The sequence below is a fragment of the Tachyglossus aculeatus genome, chromosome 14 (assembly GCF_015852505.1).
Source record: "Tachyglossus aculeatus isolate mTacAcu1 chromosome 14, mTacAcu1.pri, whole genome shotgun sequence".
NCBI classification, from domain to species: Eukaryota; Metazoa; Chordata; class Mammalia; order Monotremata; family Tachyglossidae; genus Tachyglossus; species Tachyglossus aculeatus.
The window spans coordinates 4519284-4535611 of NC_052079.1; the positions used below are offsets into that span (position 1 = coordinate 4519284).

General features: G+C 44.4%; 1 protein-coding gene across 1 annotated transcript in view; it reads left to right on the top strand.

The window, feature by feature from the left end:
- The window catches only part of NIN (ninein), an 87277-nt gene that overhangs the window by 24651 nt on the left and 46298 nt on the right, over positions 1-16328 (top strand). Inside the window, exons 3-4 of the mRNA XM_038756929.1 lie at positions 915-996; positions 10457-10626. Of these exons, the coding sequence (XP_038612857.1) occupies positions 915-996; positions 10457-10626 (252 nt within the window). The remainder of the gene's footprint in view (positions 1-914; positions 997-10456; positions 10627-16328) is intronic.

Consider the following 16328-nt stretch of genomic DNA (forward strand, 5'->3'; position numbering starts at 1 on the left):
TTTGAAAGGATGGGCTGAAAGTTAATCTGGGACCCCATTCCAGAGAAAGCTATACTAGGAAAAGTATTCGGGTCCGTTACTGGGGAGCATTCTCAAGCAGGTGTAGCCCTTGACCTAATTGGACCTGTCTCTTGCCTTTGGATTCGGACTTTTCCTTTGTCCATCAATTTTATTATTAAGCTCGCTGTGGGCTGGGAACGTGTCTACCAACTCTGATAAATTGTACTCTCCCAAGCACTTAGTACAGTGCTGTGCACATAGTAAGTACTCCATAAATATGACTGAGTGAACGTTTACTGTGTGCAGAGCCCAGTACGAAGCACCTAGGAGTTTTCAAGATAACAGAGGTGTTCCCTGCCCCTTAGATCTCTTGGAAAACTGAGACAGTTGCAGGTTATTTGTAAACCACCTAGTTCGAATTCTGTCTTGGGTAGAATTATGGGGCAGGAATTGGAAGGCTTTGGGAAGCAGCATGGTCTAGTGGAAATAGCATGGATTTAGGAGTCCGAGGACCTGAGTTCTAATCCCGGCTCTGTCAGTTGTCTGCTGTGTGACTATGGCACGTCCCTTAACTTTTTTGTGCCTGTTTCTTCATATGGGTTCTAATCCCAACTCTGCCACCTGTCTGCTGGGTGACCTTGGGCAAGTCACTTCACTTTTCTGTGCCTCAGTTACCGCATCTGTAAAATTTTAGTTTCTATGGAGAAAAGTATCAATGTGTCAAAAATTCTCTCGATCTTCCATAGCCCACTTTTCAAATGGAAAATTTGGCCTGTTTTGAAGGCATTCCCTCAAGCAGTTAAGCGGCACAACCCCAACCTGTTTTCACTTTTATTGTTGGGGTGAATGACATTCGGGGGGCGGGGGTTCTGGAATGAGGTTGCTAACTGTATTCACTGTTTTATAATTCTTAGGTTCACTTTGACCAGTTTAAAGAAGCACTAATACTCATTTTATCCAGGACCTTATCAAATGAAGAGCACTTTCAAGAACCAGGTAAGGGTACCTGCTGTAAACCACCCTCTCCACCTCCCATTTCCATTTTAAAATTCAAGTCGAGACTGTGAGCCCGTTGTTGGGTAGGGACCTTCTCTATATGCTGCCAACTTGTACTTCCCAAGTGCTTAGTAAAGTGCTCTGCACACAGTAAGCGCTCAATAAATATGATTGAATGAATGAAAGAAGTATAGAAGAATGGGAGAACTTGGAAAACTCAGGGCATTTCCATATTGGAGTATGAGTCTGGGTGTGTCTCCACATCAAATATCAGACAGTTAGTTTCACCAGTTTACTTGGGAAATCTTGGTATGCCGATGCAGCTGTTAGACACTAAAACGAGACTTCTCTAATACTCAGCTATATTTGGCAGGCAATTATTAGATTATTCCTAGGTATTAAATCAGATGGTGCAGCTGTATCTTATTTAGGAATGAGTAGAACAATATCCAACCTCAGTACTGCCGTCTTTCCATTTGCCACCTTCTTGGAAATCCCATTCCCAGACATTGCATAGCATAGAGAAGAGCTAGGACAGAAATTCCCTGAAGGAGAGCCAGTCCGAACCAAAGCTGTTCCATTCTGGTGAGCAGGAGACGTCCAAGTTGGATCTAGGGGGAGGGTCCCAGCTCCGCCAACTGTCAGCTGTGTGACCTTGGGCAAGTCACTTAACTTCTTTGTGCCTCAGTTACCTCATCTGTAAAATGGGGATTAAAAACTGTGAGCCCCCCTGTGGGACAACCTGATCACCTTGTAACCTCCCCAGCACTTAGGACAGTGCTTTGCACATAGTAAGCACTTAACAAATACCATTATTATTATTATTATTATTATTCCATGACGGATCACTAATGTGCAAATACATTTTGAAAGAAGTCGCTCACTTTGGCACCCACTGGCTATTTAACCGCTGAGGTGGAACAAACAAGCCGGACTCTCTCCCTTCTCCACTACGTCATTTCTAAACTTCTCTGGGGGAGCTTATGTTCTCCTCCCTTTCTCCACTTGTGCTATTGCAGGGTGCTCCGAGGACACTACTGAAAGCAGAATGGTTTTGAGCAGAGAGGTGTGGAGAGTTTTTCATCTCTAGGAATTATTTTGAAAGTTAGGCAGTAGGTGTAGCTTTCTCTGTCTACCCAGGCTGATGGCCGGTACAGAGCACTGAGGAGGGAGGAGGTGGGAAGGAAGGAAACCCCAAAGGCAGTCGTTGAAACTGTACTTCTCCCCGCTTTTGAACTCCAGGGATCCTGAGGTGCAGTTTAGCTGCAGCTCCTTGAACCTCTTCCCGCATTTCAAGCCCAAGGAAGTGGAGAGCAAGAAATGCTGCCTAGTGGTTAGAGCGCAAACCTGGGAGTCGTAAGGACCTGGGTCCTAATCCCAACGTTGACGCTTGTCTGCTGTGTGACCTTGGGCAAGTCACTTCACTTCTCTGGGCCGCAGGTCCCTCATCTGTAAAATGGGGATTGAGACTGTGAGCCCCATGTGGGACAGGGACTGTGTCCAACCTGATTAAATTGTGATATTTCGAATTGACTGACGGCATTCCTGGCAGTTGACACATTTTAAAATATACTCTTTTATATATAAAATATACTCTTTTTAGACTGTGAGCCCACTGTTGGGTAGGGACTATCTCTATATGTTGCCAACTTGTACTTCCCAAGCGCTTAGTACAGTGCTGTGCACACAGTAAGCGCTCAATAAATACGATTGATTGATTGATTAGCTTGTACCTCCCCCAGCACTTAGCACAGTGCTCGACACCCAGTAAGCGCTTAGCAGATACCATCCTTATTATTATTTTTGTCCAACATTACATACTCTTAGGTGGTGTCAGGAAATTGGGTGTGTTTCCCTTGCAGCAGTATGAAATAATTTAAGTGCAGTCGTGTGTGTACTGGGCTTTTATTGTGGCCAGCATATTTATTTGACTACAGGCAGGCTAGTTTGAGTGGTCTGGCTTGAGGCAGAAAGAAAAAGTGCATAAGTTACAGCTGCACTTGGTGGTTTCATAGCTTTCTGTTCACTGCCACTGTGCAGGTGGCGATCTCCGTTTCCACAACTGGGTTGCTAGGCAATACTTGAGCGGGTCTTTCGGAGAGCCATTGAGGGGCTTCTTCATCTTAGGGGAGCTTAATCCTCTCTGGGGGCCGGTTGAACCGCCCTGGTGTTAGAAGCAAAATGGTTCTAGAGAGCTAGTGAGCGTGACCCTGATCGTGGTTCTCTAGAAACAAATGGATGAAGACTGTGAGCCCTATTTGGGATGGGGACTGTGTCCAACATGATTATCTTGTATCTATCATAGCATTTATTGTGTCTGGCAGATAATAAGCGCTTAACAAATACTATTTTTAAAAAAATTCTGGAGAACAGATGTGCTCTCAGAGGCATTGTGCTGTATTTAGAATAGGCTTTACCCTACCCAATATGCTTTGGAGAACCGCAATCCACACACATCTGTAATCCCATCACTGCCTCATGTTACCTCACCCTAAAGTGGGTGTCTGGCCTTAGTTTCCTCCTCCTCCTCCTATGACCTCTCATTTTGTGACAGGGCCCGACCAATAAGGAAAAGTCTCCTTCATTTCAGAGCGCCTTCCGCTCCTTCAAAAATACGTCTGATCCTGAGAGAGGGCGGGCTGGTTTGTGTGGGGAGCTTGTGCAGGAAATGGGAAAGGGAAGTGAAATTAAAGTAGCAGACAGCTTTTGAATTCTCTGAGCTCTGGTATCTTACTCATTGTTCTCAGTTTTCCCCTCTTTCTCTCCCCCCTCCCCCCTTCCTCCAGATCAATGGGAAGGGCCTGCACTCATAAATCTATTTTTAGAAAGATATTTCAGTCTCAGAGTTCATCTGAAACCAACCTCTGTTGAGATAAATCCTACTTTTGCCATCAAACTGATACACGTTTGGAGGTAATTGAAATTTGGATATTCATTCATTCAATCATATTTATTGAGCACTTACTGTGTGCAGAGCACTGTACCAAGTACTTGGGAAAGTACAATACAACAATAAACAGTGACATTCCCCGCCCACAACAAGCTCACAGTGTAGAGTATCTGGGTCTCCAGTGCTCTTCATCATCATCAATCGTATTTATTGAGCACTTACTATGTGCAGAGCACTGTACTAAGCGCTTGGGGAGTACAAATTGGCAACATATATATTGGCAACATATTGGCAACATCTTGACTCGTGTTACTCTGTTCTGTAATAGTGGAGCTCTTCCTATGAGGGGTTAAATCCTGGGCATTTTCATCCCAAAGATGTCACTTGAAATAAAAGAACCTGACAGCTTTGGGTTGAAAAGACAAGATCTTTCTCCCACTCTAGTAACTGGCTGCCAGTTGTGGAATTCCTCTATTACTTTGCTTAAGTGGGTGTACAGATCTTTATAGGTTTGGAGGAAAAAAACAGGGACTGCTAAATAATTCCAATATACTCTTTCCAGGATCATCTCTGTTGCAGTCCATTTGCATTTGTAAAACTGACTCTAGTCCTAAGGCTGAGTGAGAGAGAGGCATTGTATAAAAGCAAAGTAGGGCAAGGGCTCAGGGCCTCAGTGTTAGTTCCTGATGCTCAAAGACAGACAGAAGCCCACGGAGGGACAGACAGAACCAACCTAGTGAATGGCCGCAGTCTCTCTGGTCATGGATCTAAAATTCCTTGGGCTCTCAGGGACCCTGATTAAACTTTCAATTCTCCCAGGATTCTCATGCCCCTGCCACCTTACTGTCACTCGCAATTACTCTTCAATGTTTTTATTCAGTGAAATGGACAGGAAATGAAATGATCGAACAGTAGTTATCACAACTTCTTTTTGACAAAAAGGCGAATTTAGCTGGGCAGAGTACAACAAAATATTCACTGGAACCTGAAAAAATATTAGGTCCTTTGGGGCAGGAGTCATAGTAGCAATAGTATTTTTTGAGGGCCACACAATGTATGGAGCAGTTGGGAAGTACAACACAAGTGAAAAACAAGTTTCTTGTGCGTCCCAACCTCTATCAAAATTCTCCTAAGAATACAGAACAATGCTCTGCACAAGGTACACAAAGTTGAACTCAATTACTTCCTTTCCCCAAACTCTTTTTTGTCCCCCATTTTAGAACCAAAACTTACCACACAAATCAAGCACTCATTGAAATTCAGTTAAATGATGGAGATATAAGAGAAGCAGCGTGGCTCAGTGGAAAGAGCACAGGTTTGGGAGCCAGAGGTCATGGGTTCGAATCCTGACCGCCACTTGTCGACTATGTGACTTTGGGCAAGTCACTTAACTTCTCCGAGCCTGAGTTACCTCATCTGTAAAATGGGGATAAAGACTGTGAGCCCCACGTGGGACAACCTGATCATCTTGTATCTACCCCCCAGCGCTTAGAACAGTGCTTTGCACATAGTAAGCGCTTAACAAATGCCATCATTATTATTATTATTATAAGTATCAAATACATACTCTATCATTTAGGTGGCCATTTTAAATTAAGGTATTTTACCACAAATATAAATGTAACCATTTTTCTTTCTGAAATTTAGTTTAAAAAATCACACTCATGGGTTAAGAGTCTAAAGAATCTTAGTCCAGATTGTGAAACTTAGTTTCTAGTTTCCTTAGTTGATGACTATACCTCCAGGCTATGGAATCTTATCGTGGACATCCGGAGCTGCAAGGCAGTATTGGAAAACTCTTTCTGTTTTCATTCATCCTGGATACAATTTCTAGTCTACTCTCGGAGAGCAGCTCAATCCAACTAAAAGTGCTGCTACTCTATCCTGGGTGTGTGTGTAGTTTTTGCTGATGAACTTCCTCCTTTCTGGTTTCGGTGTTTTTTGGATTGGGGGAGGATCTAAATATGTAATTAGATATGTAATTTAAAAAGAAATCAGGTTTGCTTTTGTTTGTTATTTAAGCACTTACTACGTGCCAAGCACTTTACAAAGCGCTGGGGTAGATATAAAGTAATCAGGTTGGACCTAGTCCCTCATGGGGCTCACAGTCTTAATCCCCATTTTACAGACGAGGTAACTGAGGTCCAGAAAAGTTAAGTGGCTTGTCCAGGGTCACACAGCAGACAAATGGCAGAGCCGGGATTAGAATCAATCAATGGTATTTATTAAGCGCTTACTCTGTGCAGAGCAGAATTAGAAGACAAGTTCCTTGCCCAAAATGAGTTTATAGCCTACAGGGGGATTCCCAGGCCTTTTCTCTTTCCAATAGGCCACACTGCCTAGTGTTGGAAAGACCATCTGAACCTGTATAATGAATCAGGGTTTTTTTTGTGTATGTATAATGGCCCAAATCCATGCTGGCAGAGTGACTAGAGCCAGAGCCTGGAAGTCAGAAGGACCTGTGTGTGGTTAGGGTTTGTGGAGTAATGCTTTTAGCTTTTAGCAATGGTGTCAATCATTTATTTTTGATATATTTATATTTATCCAGGGCCTCAAACTAGTCTGTAGGGGGCTTCTCCTGGTGTAGGTGAGAGGGAGAGGGGTGCCTGTAACCATATTGCTAATCAACCTCCTCCATAATTGTGGTATCTGTTAAGCACTTACTATGTACCTCCTTCCCTTTCCCACAGCACCTGTATATATGTATATATGTTTGTACATATTTATTACTCTATTTATTTATTTATTTATTTATTTTATTTGTACATATCTATTCTATTTATTTTATTTTGTTGGTATGTTTGGTTTTGTTCTCTGTCTCCCCCTTTTAGACTGTGAGCCCACTGTTGGGTAGGGACTGTCTCTATGTGTTGCCAATTTGTACTTCCCAAGCGCTTAGTACAGTGCTCTGCACATAGTAAGCGCTCAGTAAATACGATTGATGATGATGATGATGATGTGCCAGGCACTGTACTAAGCGCTGGGTTAGATACAAGCTAATTAGGTCAGACACAGTCTACGTCCCACATAGGGCTCACTGTCTTCATCCCCATTTTGCAGATGAGGTCACTGAGACACAGAGAAGTGAAGCAACTTGCCCAGGGACACACAGCCTACAAGAAGCAGCGTGGCTCAATGGAAAGAGCCCGGGCTTTGGAGTCAGAGGTTATGGGTTCAAATCCCAGCTCTGCCAACTGTCAGCTGTGTGACTTTGGGCACACAGTTACCTCATCTGTAAAACAGGGGTTAAGACTGTGAGCGCCCCGTGGGACAACCTGATCACCTTGTAACTTCCCCAGCGCTTAGAACAATGCTTTGCGCATAGTAAGCGCTTAACAAATACCATCATTATTATTATTAAGTAGCAGAGCCGGAATCGGAACCCAGGTCCTTCTGATTCCCAGGCCCGTGCTCTATCTACTAGGTCATGCTGCTTTAGAGCTGAGTTGTCCCATATACTCTTTTTAGAGTATACAGCTTCTGTTTGATCTCTTCAGAAGCCGCCTACCTGCTAATGACCTTTCATGTTACTAAAGATTTTGGAATAGGGAACACATTGAGAATGGTTCTGCACTAACTCTTACTGGACTGGCATCTGTGGGTGTTGTTGGCAAGCCGACAAATAATAATAATGATAATAACTGTGGTATTCTAGACTGTGAGCCCATTGTTGAGTAGGGACCGTCTCTCTGTGTTGCCAACTTGTACTTCCCAAGCGCTTAGTACAGTGCTCTGCACACAGTAAGTGCTCAATAAATACGATTGAATGAATGAATGAATGTGCCAGGCACTGTACCAAAGCTGGGGTAGATATGAGGTAATTGGTTTGGACACAGTCTCTTTCCCACATAGGGCTCACAGTCTTAATCCCCATTTTCCAGATGAGGTAACTGAGGCTCAGAAAAGTGAAATGACCTGCCTAAGGTCACACAGCAGACATGTGTTAGAGCCAGAAATAGAACCCAGGACTGGGCTCTAGCCACTAAACCACCCTGCTTCTCGTGGTACCTTGGCTCTCTCGACTGTCCCTAAAATGACATTCTCCTCAGATTAAAAAAAAATGCCCTTGGTTATGATTAAAATTGTTCATTGGTAGCGTGGCTCAGTGGAAAGAGTCTGGGCTTTGGAGTCAGAGGTCATGGGTTCAAATCCCGACTCCGCCAATTGTCAGCTATGTGAATTTGTACTTCCCAAGCGCTTAGTACAGTGCTCTGCACATAGTAAGCGCTCAATAAATACGATTGATGATGATGATGATGATGATGAAACCAACCCTCCCACCCATATATACTAGTCATGGGGGTTCTGGAGATCATTGAATGAATTTTTGTGTACAACCCCCAAATCATGCAGTAATTCACAACAGCTGAGAAGCAGCGTAGCCCAGGAGATAGAGCATTAGCCTGGGCGTCAGAAGGGCCTGGGTTCTAGTCACAGCTCTGCCACTTGTCTGCTGGATGACCGTGGACAAGTCACTCTGTGCCTCAGTTTCCTCATCTGTAAAATTTTTAGACTGTGAGCCCACTGTTGGGTAGGGACTGTCTCTAAATGTTGCCAAATTGTACTTCCCAAGCGCTTAGTACAGTGCTCTGCACATAGTAAGCGCTCAATAAATACGATTGATGATGATGATGATGACTTTGGGCAAGTCACTTAAACTTCTCTGGGCCTCAGTTACCTCATCTGCAAAATGGGGATTAATACTGTGAGCCCCGCGTGGGACAACCTGATCACCTTGTAAGCTCTTCAGCGCTTAGAACAGTGCTTTGCACATAGTAAGCGCTTAATAAATGCTATCATTATTATTATTATTATTTAGAATGTTGCATGTTTAGCTGTACCTGTCCAAGAATCCTAGTCTTCGAACATTCGAACAGTCAGGAGTAAATTTAGCAGGAATGTTCTTAGGGTAAATTCGTCCCTCTGCTTTTTCCGAAGTACTTTGGAAGTGCTCCTGGTTCCATCTGTGCCTTTAGTGAAATGTGAGATGGTACTATAAGAAGGAACATTTGTTTTGAGTGTGGAACTGTAAGGGCCCCATTAGCCATTGAAGATAAAATAGGAATTGCCAGTAGCCCCATATGAATAATTATAAAAAGGCAGTTTGGTTCCATGAGTTCATTTAATTGGCCTGTCTCTGCCTGATTTGTATATCTGGTATGGTACACGCTACAGCTTTCATGCCCAGACAGATCTTGTTAAAATTGGCCTGCCGAATCCCTCTCACTCCTTGCCTATATTCTCCTGAGTGGCAGTATGTCTGTAAGGAATGTATGATGAGAGGAAATCAAAGGGTTTTGCAATCTTGGGAGTTTTATAATTCATTGCACAGCTAAATTATTGATTGTTGAGTAAAAGAATATGAACTACGGAATAAAAGAATAGTGAGCAGGGTTCTTTGGATGAAGTCTTGTTGTTTTCAAAACCCATCTCTTTTACAGGTGAACTCCTAGCTTTTATCTTTACTGGCATTGTTTCTTTAACTCTGAATGCAGCAAATTAAAAATTCAACATTGGGCCAGGGTGACATAAGAAGCCTCTGATCCCCTGCAAACTAATTTTCCGATTTTGAATGACATGGGAGGATTACAAAAAAAGAAAAGCACCTATTAATTTGTACTGTTTCACATTGCTGGTTTATATTCCGGTTTTTAATTCATAATGAAACGCTCCTGCTAAATTCTCTATAAACCTCTAGCTGCCACTTCATGGTGGGAAACGAGTGGGTTTATGTAATTCTTTGTTCTGTAGTCATAGTTGATTAGTATTTCTAAAAGCCACAACATTGACACAGACTTCTCAGTTAAGGTTATATCTTCAGAATGATTGCTGTCAACACTCACTTTGCTGACAGTATTTGTCTTAATTTAGGTACTCTTGAATATAAAAATATTTCAGTGCCTTGTCTTTCCTACTAGATTGTAAGAGGTCATGTCTACCAACCACTGTACTCTCCCCATCATGTAGTACAGACCTCTGCATATAGCAGGCACTTGAGATACTCTTGATTGATGAGCTTGTATAAACTGCTGTTCCCAGACATAACTTAACTGGGGACATTGAAGAGCAGAAATAATCTCGCCTATAATCATCTTGAATTCTGTCCTTTTCTCATCACAGCAGTCACTGTCGTGTTCTCAGAATACTTGTGGTTTTTTTTCTGTGTTTTTTTTTTATGGTATTTGTCAAGTGTTTACCGTGTGCCAGGCATTGTGCAAGCACTGGGGTAGATACAAACTGTTGAGGTTGGGCACTGTCCATGTCCCACATTAATCCCCATTTTACAGATGAGGTAACTTGAAGCCCAGAAAAGTGAAGTGACTTTCTCAAGGTCATACAGCAGACGAGTGGCTGAGTCGGGACGTGAACCCGGGTCCTTCTGATTCCCAGGCCTGTGCTCTATCCATTAGGCCACATTGCTTCTCAGGTTGAGTTTTACTTGCCAAATTCCAGTGCAAACACATGAAGCTCTGAGCAGGGCCCCGGCCTGGATGAGGGCAAACCAACTGTCAGAAGACGTGCGCTCCTTTGGCTGCCCCGTGGCATCACCATTCATGTTTCTCTGTGCAGACTGCTCACCAGAAGCCCAGCCGAAATACATCAAAGGGGGAAAACGTTACGGCCGCCGCTCACTTCCCGAATTCCAGGAATCTGTGGAAGACTTTGCTGAGGTGACAGTGATCGAGCCACTCAATGAAGAAGCCCGGGCTTCCCACATCCCCTCCAGTGATCGCCGTGAGGTAAGGTCTCAAGGCTGAGGAGGCCTTCCCAGACTGAGCCCCTTCCTTCCTCTCCCCCTCGTCCCCCTCTCCATCCCCCCATCTTACCTCCTTCCCTTCCCTACAGTACCTGTATATATGTATATATGGTTGTACATATTTATTACTCTATTTATTTATTGATTGATTTATTTTACTTGTACATTTCTATCCTATTTATTTTATTTTGTCGGTATGTTTGGTTCTGTTCTCTGTCTCCCCCTTTTAGACTGTGAGCCCACTGTTGGGTAGGGACTGTCTCTATGTGTTGCCAATTTGTACTTCCCAAGCGCTTAGTACAGTGCTCTGCACATAGTAAGCGCTCAATAAATACGATTGATTGATTGATTGATTGAGAACTCGGCCTGCTGGACCAAGGGAGAAGTGTGTAGGGAGTCCAAGGGCCAGTCTGAGAGCAGAGAGGGTTGGAAGCACAGAACCGCTATTCCCTTTGTTCCCAATCCCTAATTCCAAGTCTTTGGGATCTCAAGCCTGCATTCCAGGTGCAGGTGCCGGAGGGCCAGTTGCCTCCCGCTTCGGCTCATCCAAGAGGTGTTTCTGGTGGGCGCATCACATTTCGGTGACGGTTCCGTGAGGGATGTCAGAATATTTCAGACGCTAATGTTCGGATGAATTGGGAAACAGCGCTTCAGATTTCTGGCCGTGTTCGCTTGGTCTCGCAACTGCTTTCTGTGCTCAGGTTTTTTACATTTTCAGGAAAGTATAGCTCTAGGAAAAAGTTGAATTTAACGGGTTTTTTTTTAACTCAAATCTTCCTCAACAGAAGCTTTGTGGGTCCCCGCAAGTAAGGCAGAACAGGGCCAAGGGCCAGGGAAGAGCAAAGGGAGCCAGTCAGGGCGTTGTCTGTCTGCCCTACTCTAGATGGTAAGCTCATTGTGAGCAGGGAATGTGTCCTTTTATTGTTGTATTGGGCACTACCAAGTGCTCAGAACTGTGCTCTGAACACGGTAAGCACTCAATAAATACAATTGAATGAGTGAGTGAATGAATGAATGAACATGGCAGGCCAGTGGCAGAGCCAGGACTACAAACCCCGAGTTTCCTGATTTCCCAGCACCATGCTTTTTCTCCTAAACTGTGCTGTCTTCCAGCAGTGAAGCTCTGATAATAAGGCAGGGAATTAATGACTTTGACAACTCTGTCTTCTTCTAGTGCTGCTTCTAGGCCAGCCTTAGTATAGTTCTTTCCATCCAAAGACTTGAAGAATCATCATTGTTTGATGAATCCTGTTTGTAATTCTCGCCTGGCTTGATTGTCCTGGCTAAGTACCAGAACAGCATTATGGCATTTTAATGTTCCTAAGTAAAACGGGAATACAATTAAGCTATAGCTCCAAATGTTGTTTTATAGTGTGACCAGAAAAAAAAAGTGTTTTATGAGCTGTGCTGAGCTTTTTGCTTTCCAAATCACTTCATTTCTAAAAATTCCATTAAAGACTATAGTATTTGCTAATGTGGAGTGTAAAATGGTAGGCCCACTATGCATTTGCTGAGGATATATACGTCTCAAGAAACATTGTATCTTGTCCCTCCATCTATTTAAAACTCCCAGAAGGTTTGTTAGAAAATCTGAAAGATTCACTTGTGCAAAAATATCCCGCTTTTGCCAGGGTGTGATTTATTCCTTCCGGTCTTCACAGTATAGCTGATCAGGTTACATTCAAAGCAGAATTTGTGTTCCTGTGACAAAAGGCTGGGTATCTTGGGGTCACTGCCACCAGAATTAGTTTCTTCAGTCACCTCACAAGTGTCTTTAGAACTTTCCGAAACTCTTTCCCAGCAAACACCCTTCCTAATCTTGCAACAACAGTAGGCCACTCCTGGATGGGGAGTTTGGAAGGGAGAGCGCATATACTGGCCACGTGTTCCGTTAAGATAGTGTTTGGGAAGTCTAAGTATCTGATATTTTAATTATCAGTCAGCGATGTTTATTGAGAGCTTACTGTGTGCAGAGCACTGTAATAAGTGCTGGAAGAGTACAATACAATCGAGTTGGTGGATGTGATCCCTGCAGAAAAGGAGCTTACAGTCTACAGACCTTAAAAATTATAGAGCAGGGAAATAGAGGATAAGCGTATATGATGTAAGGCTGAGGGGCTGGGGGAGTATCAAAGTGCTCATTTATTGGTTAATTATCCCACTGTGGTTTTTGGGGTACTCATCAGAAATCTCTTTGACTCTATCTTTGGCTCCACTGATTTTTTTTAAATTGTATTTAAGTGATTACTATGTCCCAGGCACTGTACTAAGTGCTGGGATAGATACAAAGTAATCAGGGTGGACACAATCCCTGTCCCACATGGGGCTCACAGTCTAGGTAAGAGAGAAAACAGGCATTAAAATCTACATTTTACAGATGAGAAAACCCAAGCACAGAGAAGTTGAGAGACTTGCCCGGGGTTTCATAGCAGGCAACTGGCAGAGCCAGGATGAGAACCTAGGTCCTCTGATGCCCAGGCCCGTCCTCTTTCCAATAGACCATACTTTTCACATCACCCAGTGAGAGGTCCCCTCTCTCCTGGACTCTTCCTCCTCCTTTCCAAACCATATTTTCTAACCTTCTTGGTAGTGTTGAAATGTACGGAAATGATTTACTCTGGGGTGAGGTCTGATGACCAGTGGAGTGGTAGGTTGGTGCTTCCCAGTGCCTAAACTGGGTATTTTTCTGTAAGTGAATTGGTTTGGGGTGGGGTGGACAAGCCCTGTATCGCGGCGTGTTCTTGGTTCTGGTCATGACCAAATTTAAACATTATTATTTATATTAATGTCTGTCTCCCCCTCTAGACTGAAACCTCATCGTGGGCAGGGAACGTATCTGTTGATTGTTATATTGTACTCTCCCAAGTGCTTAGTACAATGCTCTTGGGCGAGCTCTTAGTACCTTTGGGCGAGTACGGTATAAGAGAATTGGTAGACACTTTCCCTGCCCCAAATCCAATAGGCTCTGTACTTTCCATTTTATTCACAGTGGGTAGGTAAGGGCAAACAAATAGATCGGTTGATACCTCGTCTTTTCTGCCTTGGCTGAAATCTCGTTCAGCACGTCATACTTTGCTCATTGCTTTTCTCCATGAGGAATATGTATATAGATCTAACAAGAATTTTATCATGTTAAAAAAGAACAATTAAGGGATCTTCAGAGTTTTAACTAAAAATGATCTGAAGAAGAATCTCTTTCAGTTTAGATTTGGTAGGGTAAGAGCCAATCGGGGTGTTGACTGGATATCTGTTGGGTACAGAGCACTGTGCTAAGCACTAGCACTTGGAAGCGTGAGCACCAAAAACAAAAGTTACAGTCCATGCCCTTGGGAAGGCTGACAATTGAATCCAAAACCCTGACTTCTCATTACAGAAGAGCTGAACAAAAACTGGGTTAGAATGTCCAGCAGTGAGCCTTCCAGAAAAGCTACTTTTGGTCTCGTTGAAGACTGAAATAGCTCTCTCGTTTTGAAAAAGCAAACGTCTATGTAAATGTAGCATTACTGGGAAAGTTGATACTGTAATTCCATCTAAATTGTTCTTACCTGTTTCTGTTCACGGCCTGAGGCCATACTGGTGTGCTAACTCCAAGTGGCTCACCAGGAGTCCAGATTCAGACACTCACTCTGTTATAACAAGCTATTCCTTAATAAGCTTGGCTTTTCTGCAGCTAACGATGCACCCTCACTTCTGGTCGCCTCCCAATTCTCCTCCTGATTCTCCTCTGTCCCCCTCTGCTTCCTTCTTCCCTTTTTTCTTCCATTATTCTCCTCTTAAAAACAGGGAATCAGACCAGAAAGAAAGCTGTGCTGATGTCACTCCAAGATGTCAGGCAGAGTTAAAAAATGGAATCTAACAGAATTTCACATTATGTTTCCTACATTTCCCTGGATGTGTTTGGCCAGACTATCCATAGACCCTGTGAAAATGAAGCCAATTTGTCCTGAGCATTTACAGCAGAGAATTGTCTCTGCTTTTCCTTATCTTCTCCTTTCTCCCCGTCACTCCATTCCTCTTTCACATGGCAGGCTTCCATCTTGGCAGTGCCTGTCCTCTCTCCTTTCTCCCCCATCCCCATCCCAAAATTAAATTCAAACCCTGCTTAGCATCGGCTAAACAACCTATGCAGAAAGAGAACGCCCCCAATGTGTGCCCCGTTGATTGTTTTAATTAGCAATATATTCCATCCGGGAACAAAGGTGCGTCCTTCTGGAGCAGATGGTGAGGTAGGAGGGGCTGCCGCCCTTGAAGGAGGGAGGCTGCGGTGAGTCAACGGCCCGGGCTTGCAGATGCTAGCCCAGGCTCCGAGCTGGAAGCCCAGGGTCACTGAAACCTGGGCCATCTGCTCCCGGAGCCCAGCAAAGCGTGTGTCTATCAAAATGAAGCATCCCCGAAATCCCCGCCTTCTGCTCGTGCACGGGACCCACGTCCAGCTGTAGAACCGTCCCGGACGACGGAACAATACCTGGAGTGACACCGAGATGGACGGTTCACTGCACGGATGGGAGTCTGTCTTTGTCTTCCCCCCGAAAAGGCCCGGGGAGGGGGCTTGTATAGCTGCCGTCCTGGTGCCAGCCGACCCCTGGACCCCTCACCTCTCTCCCCTACAATGGAGCTGTTGTCGAGCACACTTGGTATGATAATGAGGGCGGGGGTTGCGGGGGGATGGTCCCCTCGCCAGCTGAGGCGGCGGCAGCACGGGCAATCACACAATGGAGGAGGCCCCAGCGCAGGCCGGCCTCCACGAGGGCCTGCAGCTGAACTGAATTAGGGGTCGGTGGAATGGGGCCGCTCCGCTTTGTGGCAGCCCGCGGGGATCAAAATAGCCACTATCAGAGCCCATTTGGACTTGGCAGGGGAAGGGAGCAGCCGAGTAGCTATAGCAACGGTCGGCCCTGAGGACCAGGGATGTTCCTCACCTGCCACTACCCTTTCCTCATCTAGAGGCCCATTTTTACAACCCAAGTCAGTTGGAGAGGTGAAGGGAACGTCTATGGGGAGGAGGGAATGCCTTCCCGACTCTGCCCCTCACTTTGGGGAATCTGAGCAGCGCCGGGTACGTAGAAAGCACTTAACAAGCGCCATCGGGATTATTATTATTCTGGAGGTGGAAAGGAAGCCTTGTTTCTTTCGCTTGAGCGTTGAGAAAGCAGTTGGGCTTCTCTGATTTCGTTCCCGATGATCACTCTTCTGCCGTCTGCTAGCCTAACGGCTCCATTTCAGAAGCCACTTTCCAATTTACTCAATCTTTTTTCTCAGTCATATTTATTGAGGTCCTTCTTTGTGCAGAGCACTGGACTAAGTGCTTGGGAGAGTGCAAAACAACAATAAACGGACACATTCCCTGCCCACAATGAGCATATGTCTTCTATAAACCATCAGCAGTTAAACATTTCAGGTTGCAGCATCGTGTCCCACGGTCTGAAGGTGTTATCCTAATGCCCAGGCAAACTATCCACCTTCAACCCCATCCACTTTCTTCCCTCTCTTCCCCATCTTTTTTTTTTTTTTTGAGCCACTAACTTCAGCTGGACAGAATGAAAATAAATGACCTGTGAATAAATCAAACCCTCCCACCCGCCGAAATTGCAATTTGATGAAAAACGTTCATTCACCAACAGTTCCACAGTGATCTTTTCTCTTCTAAAGGAATGGACTTCAGCTAAGGCCTAGGGTGATGTGATC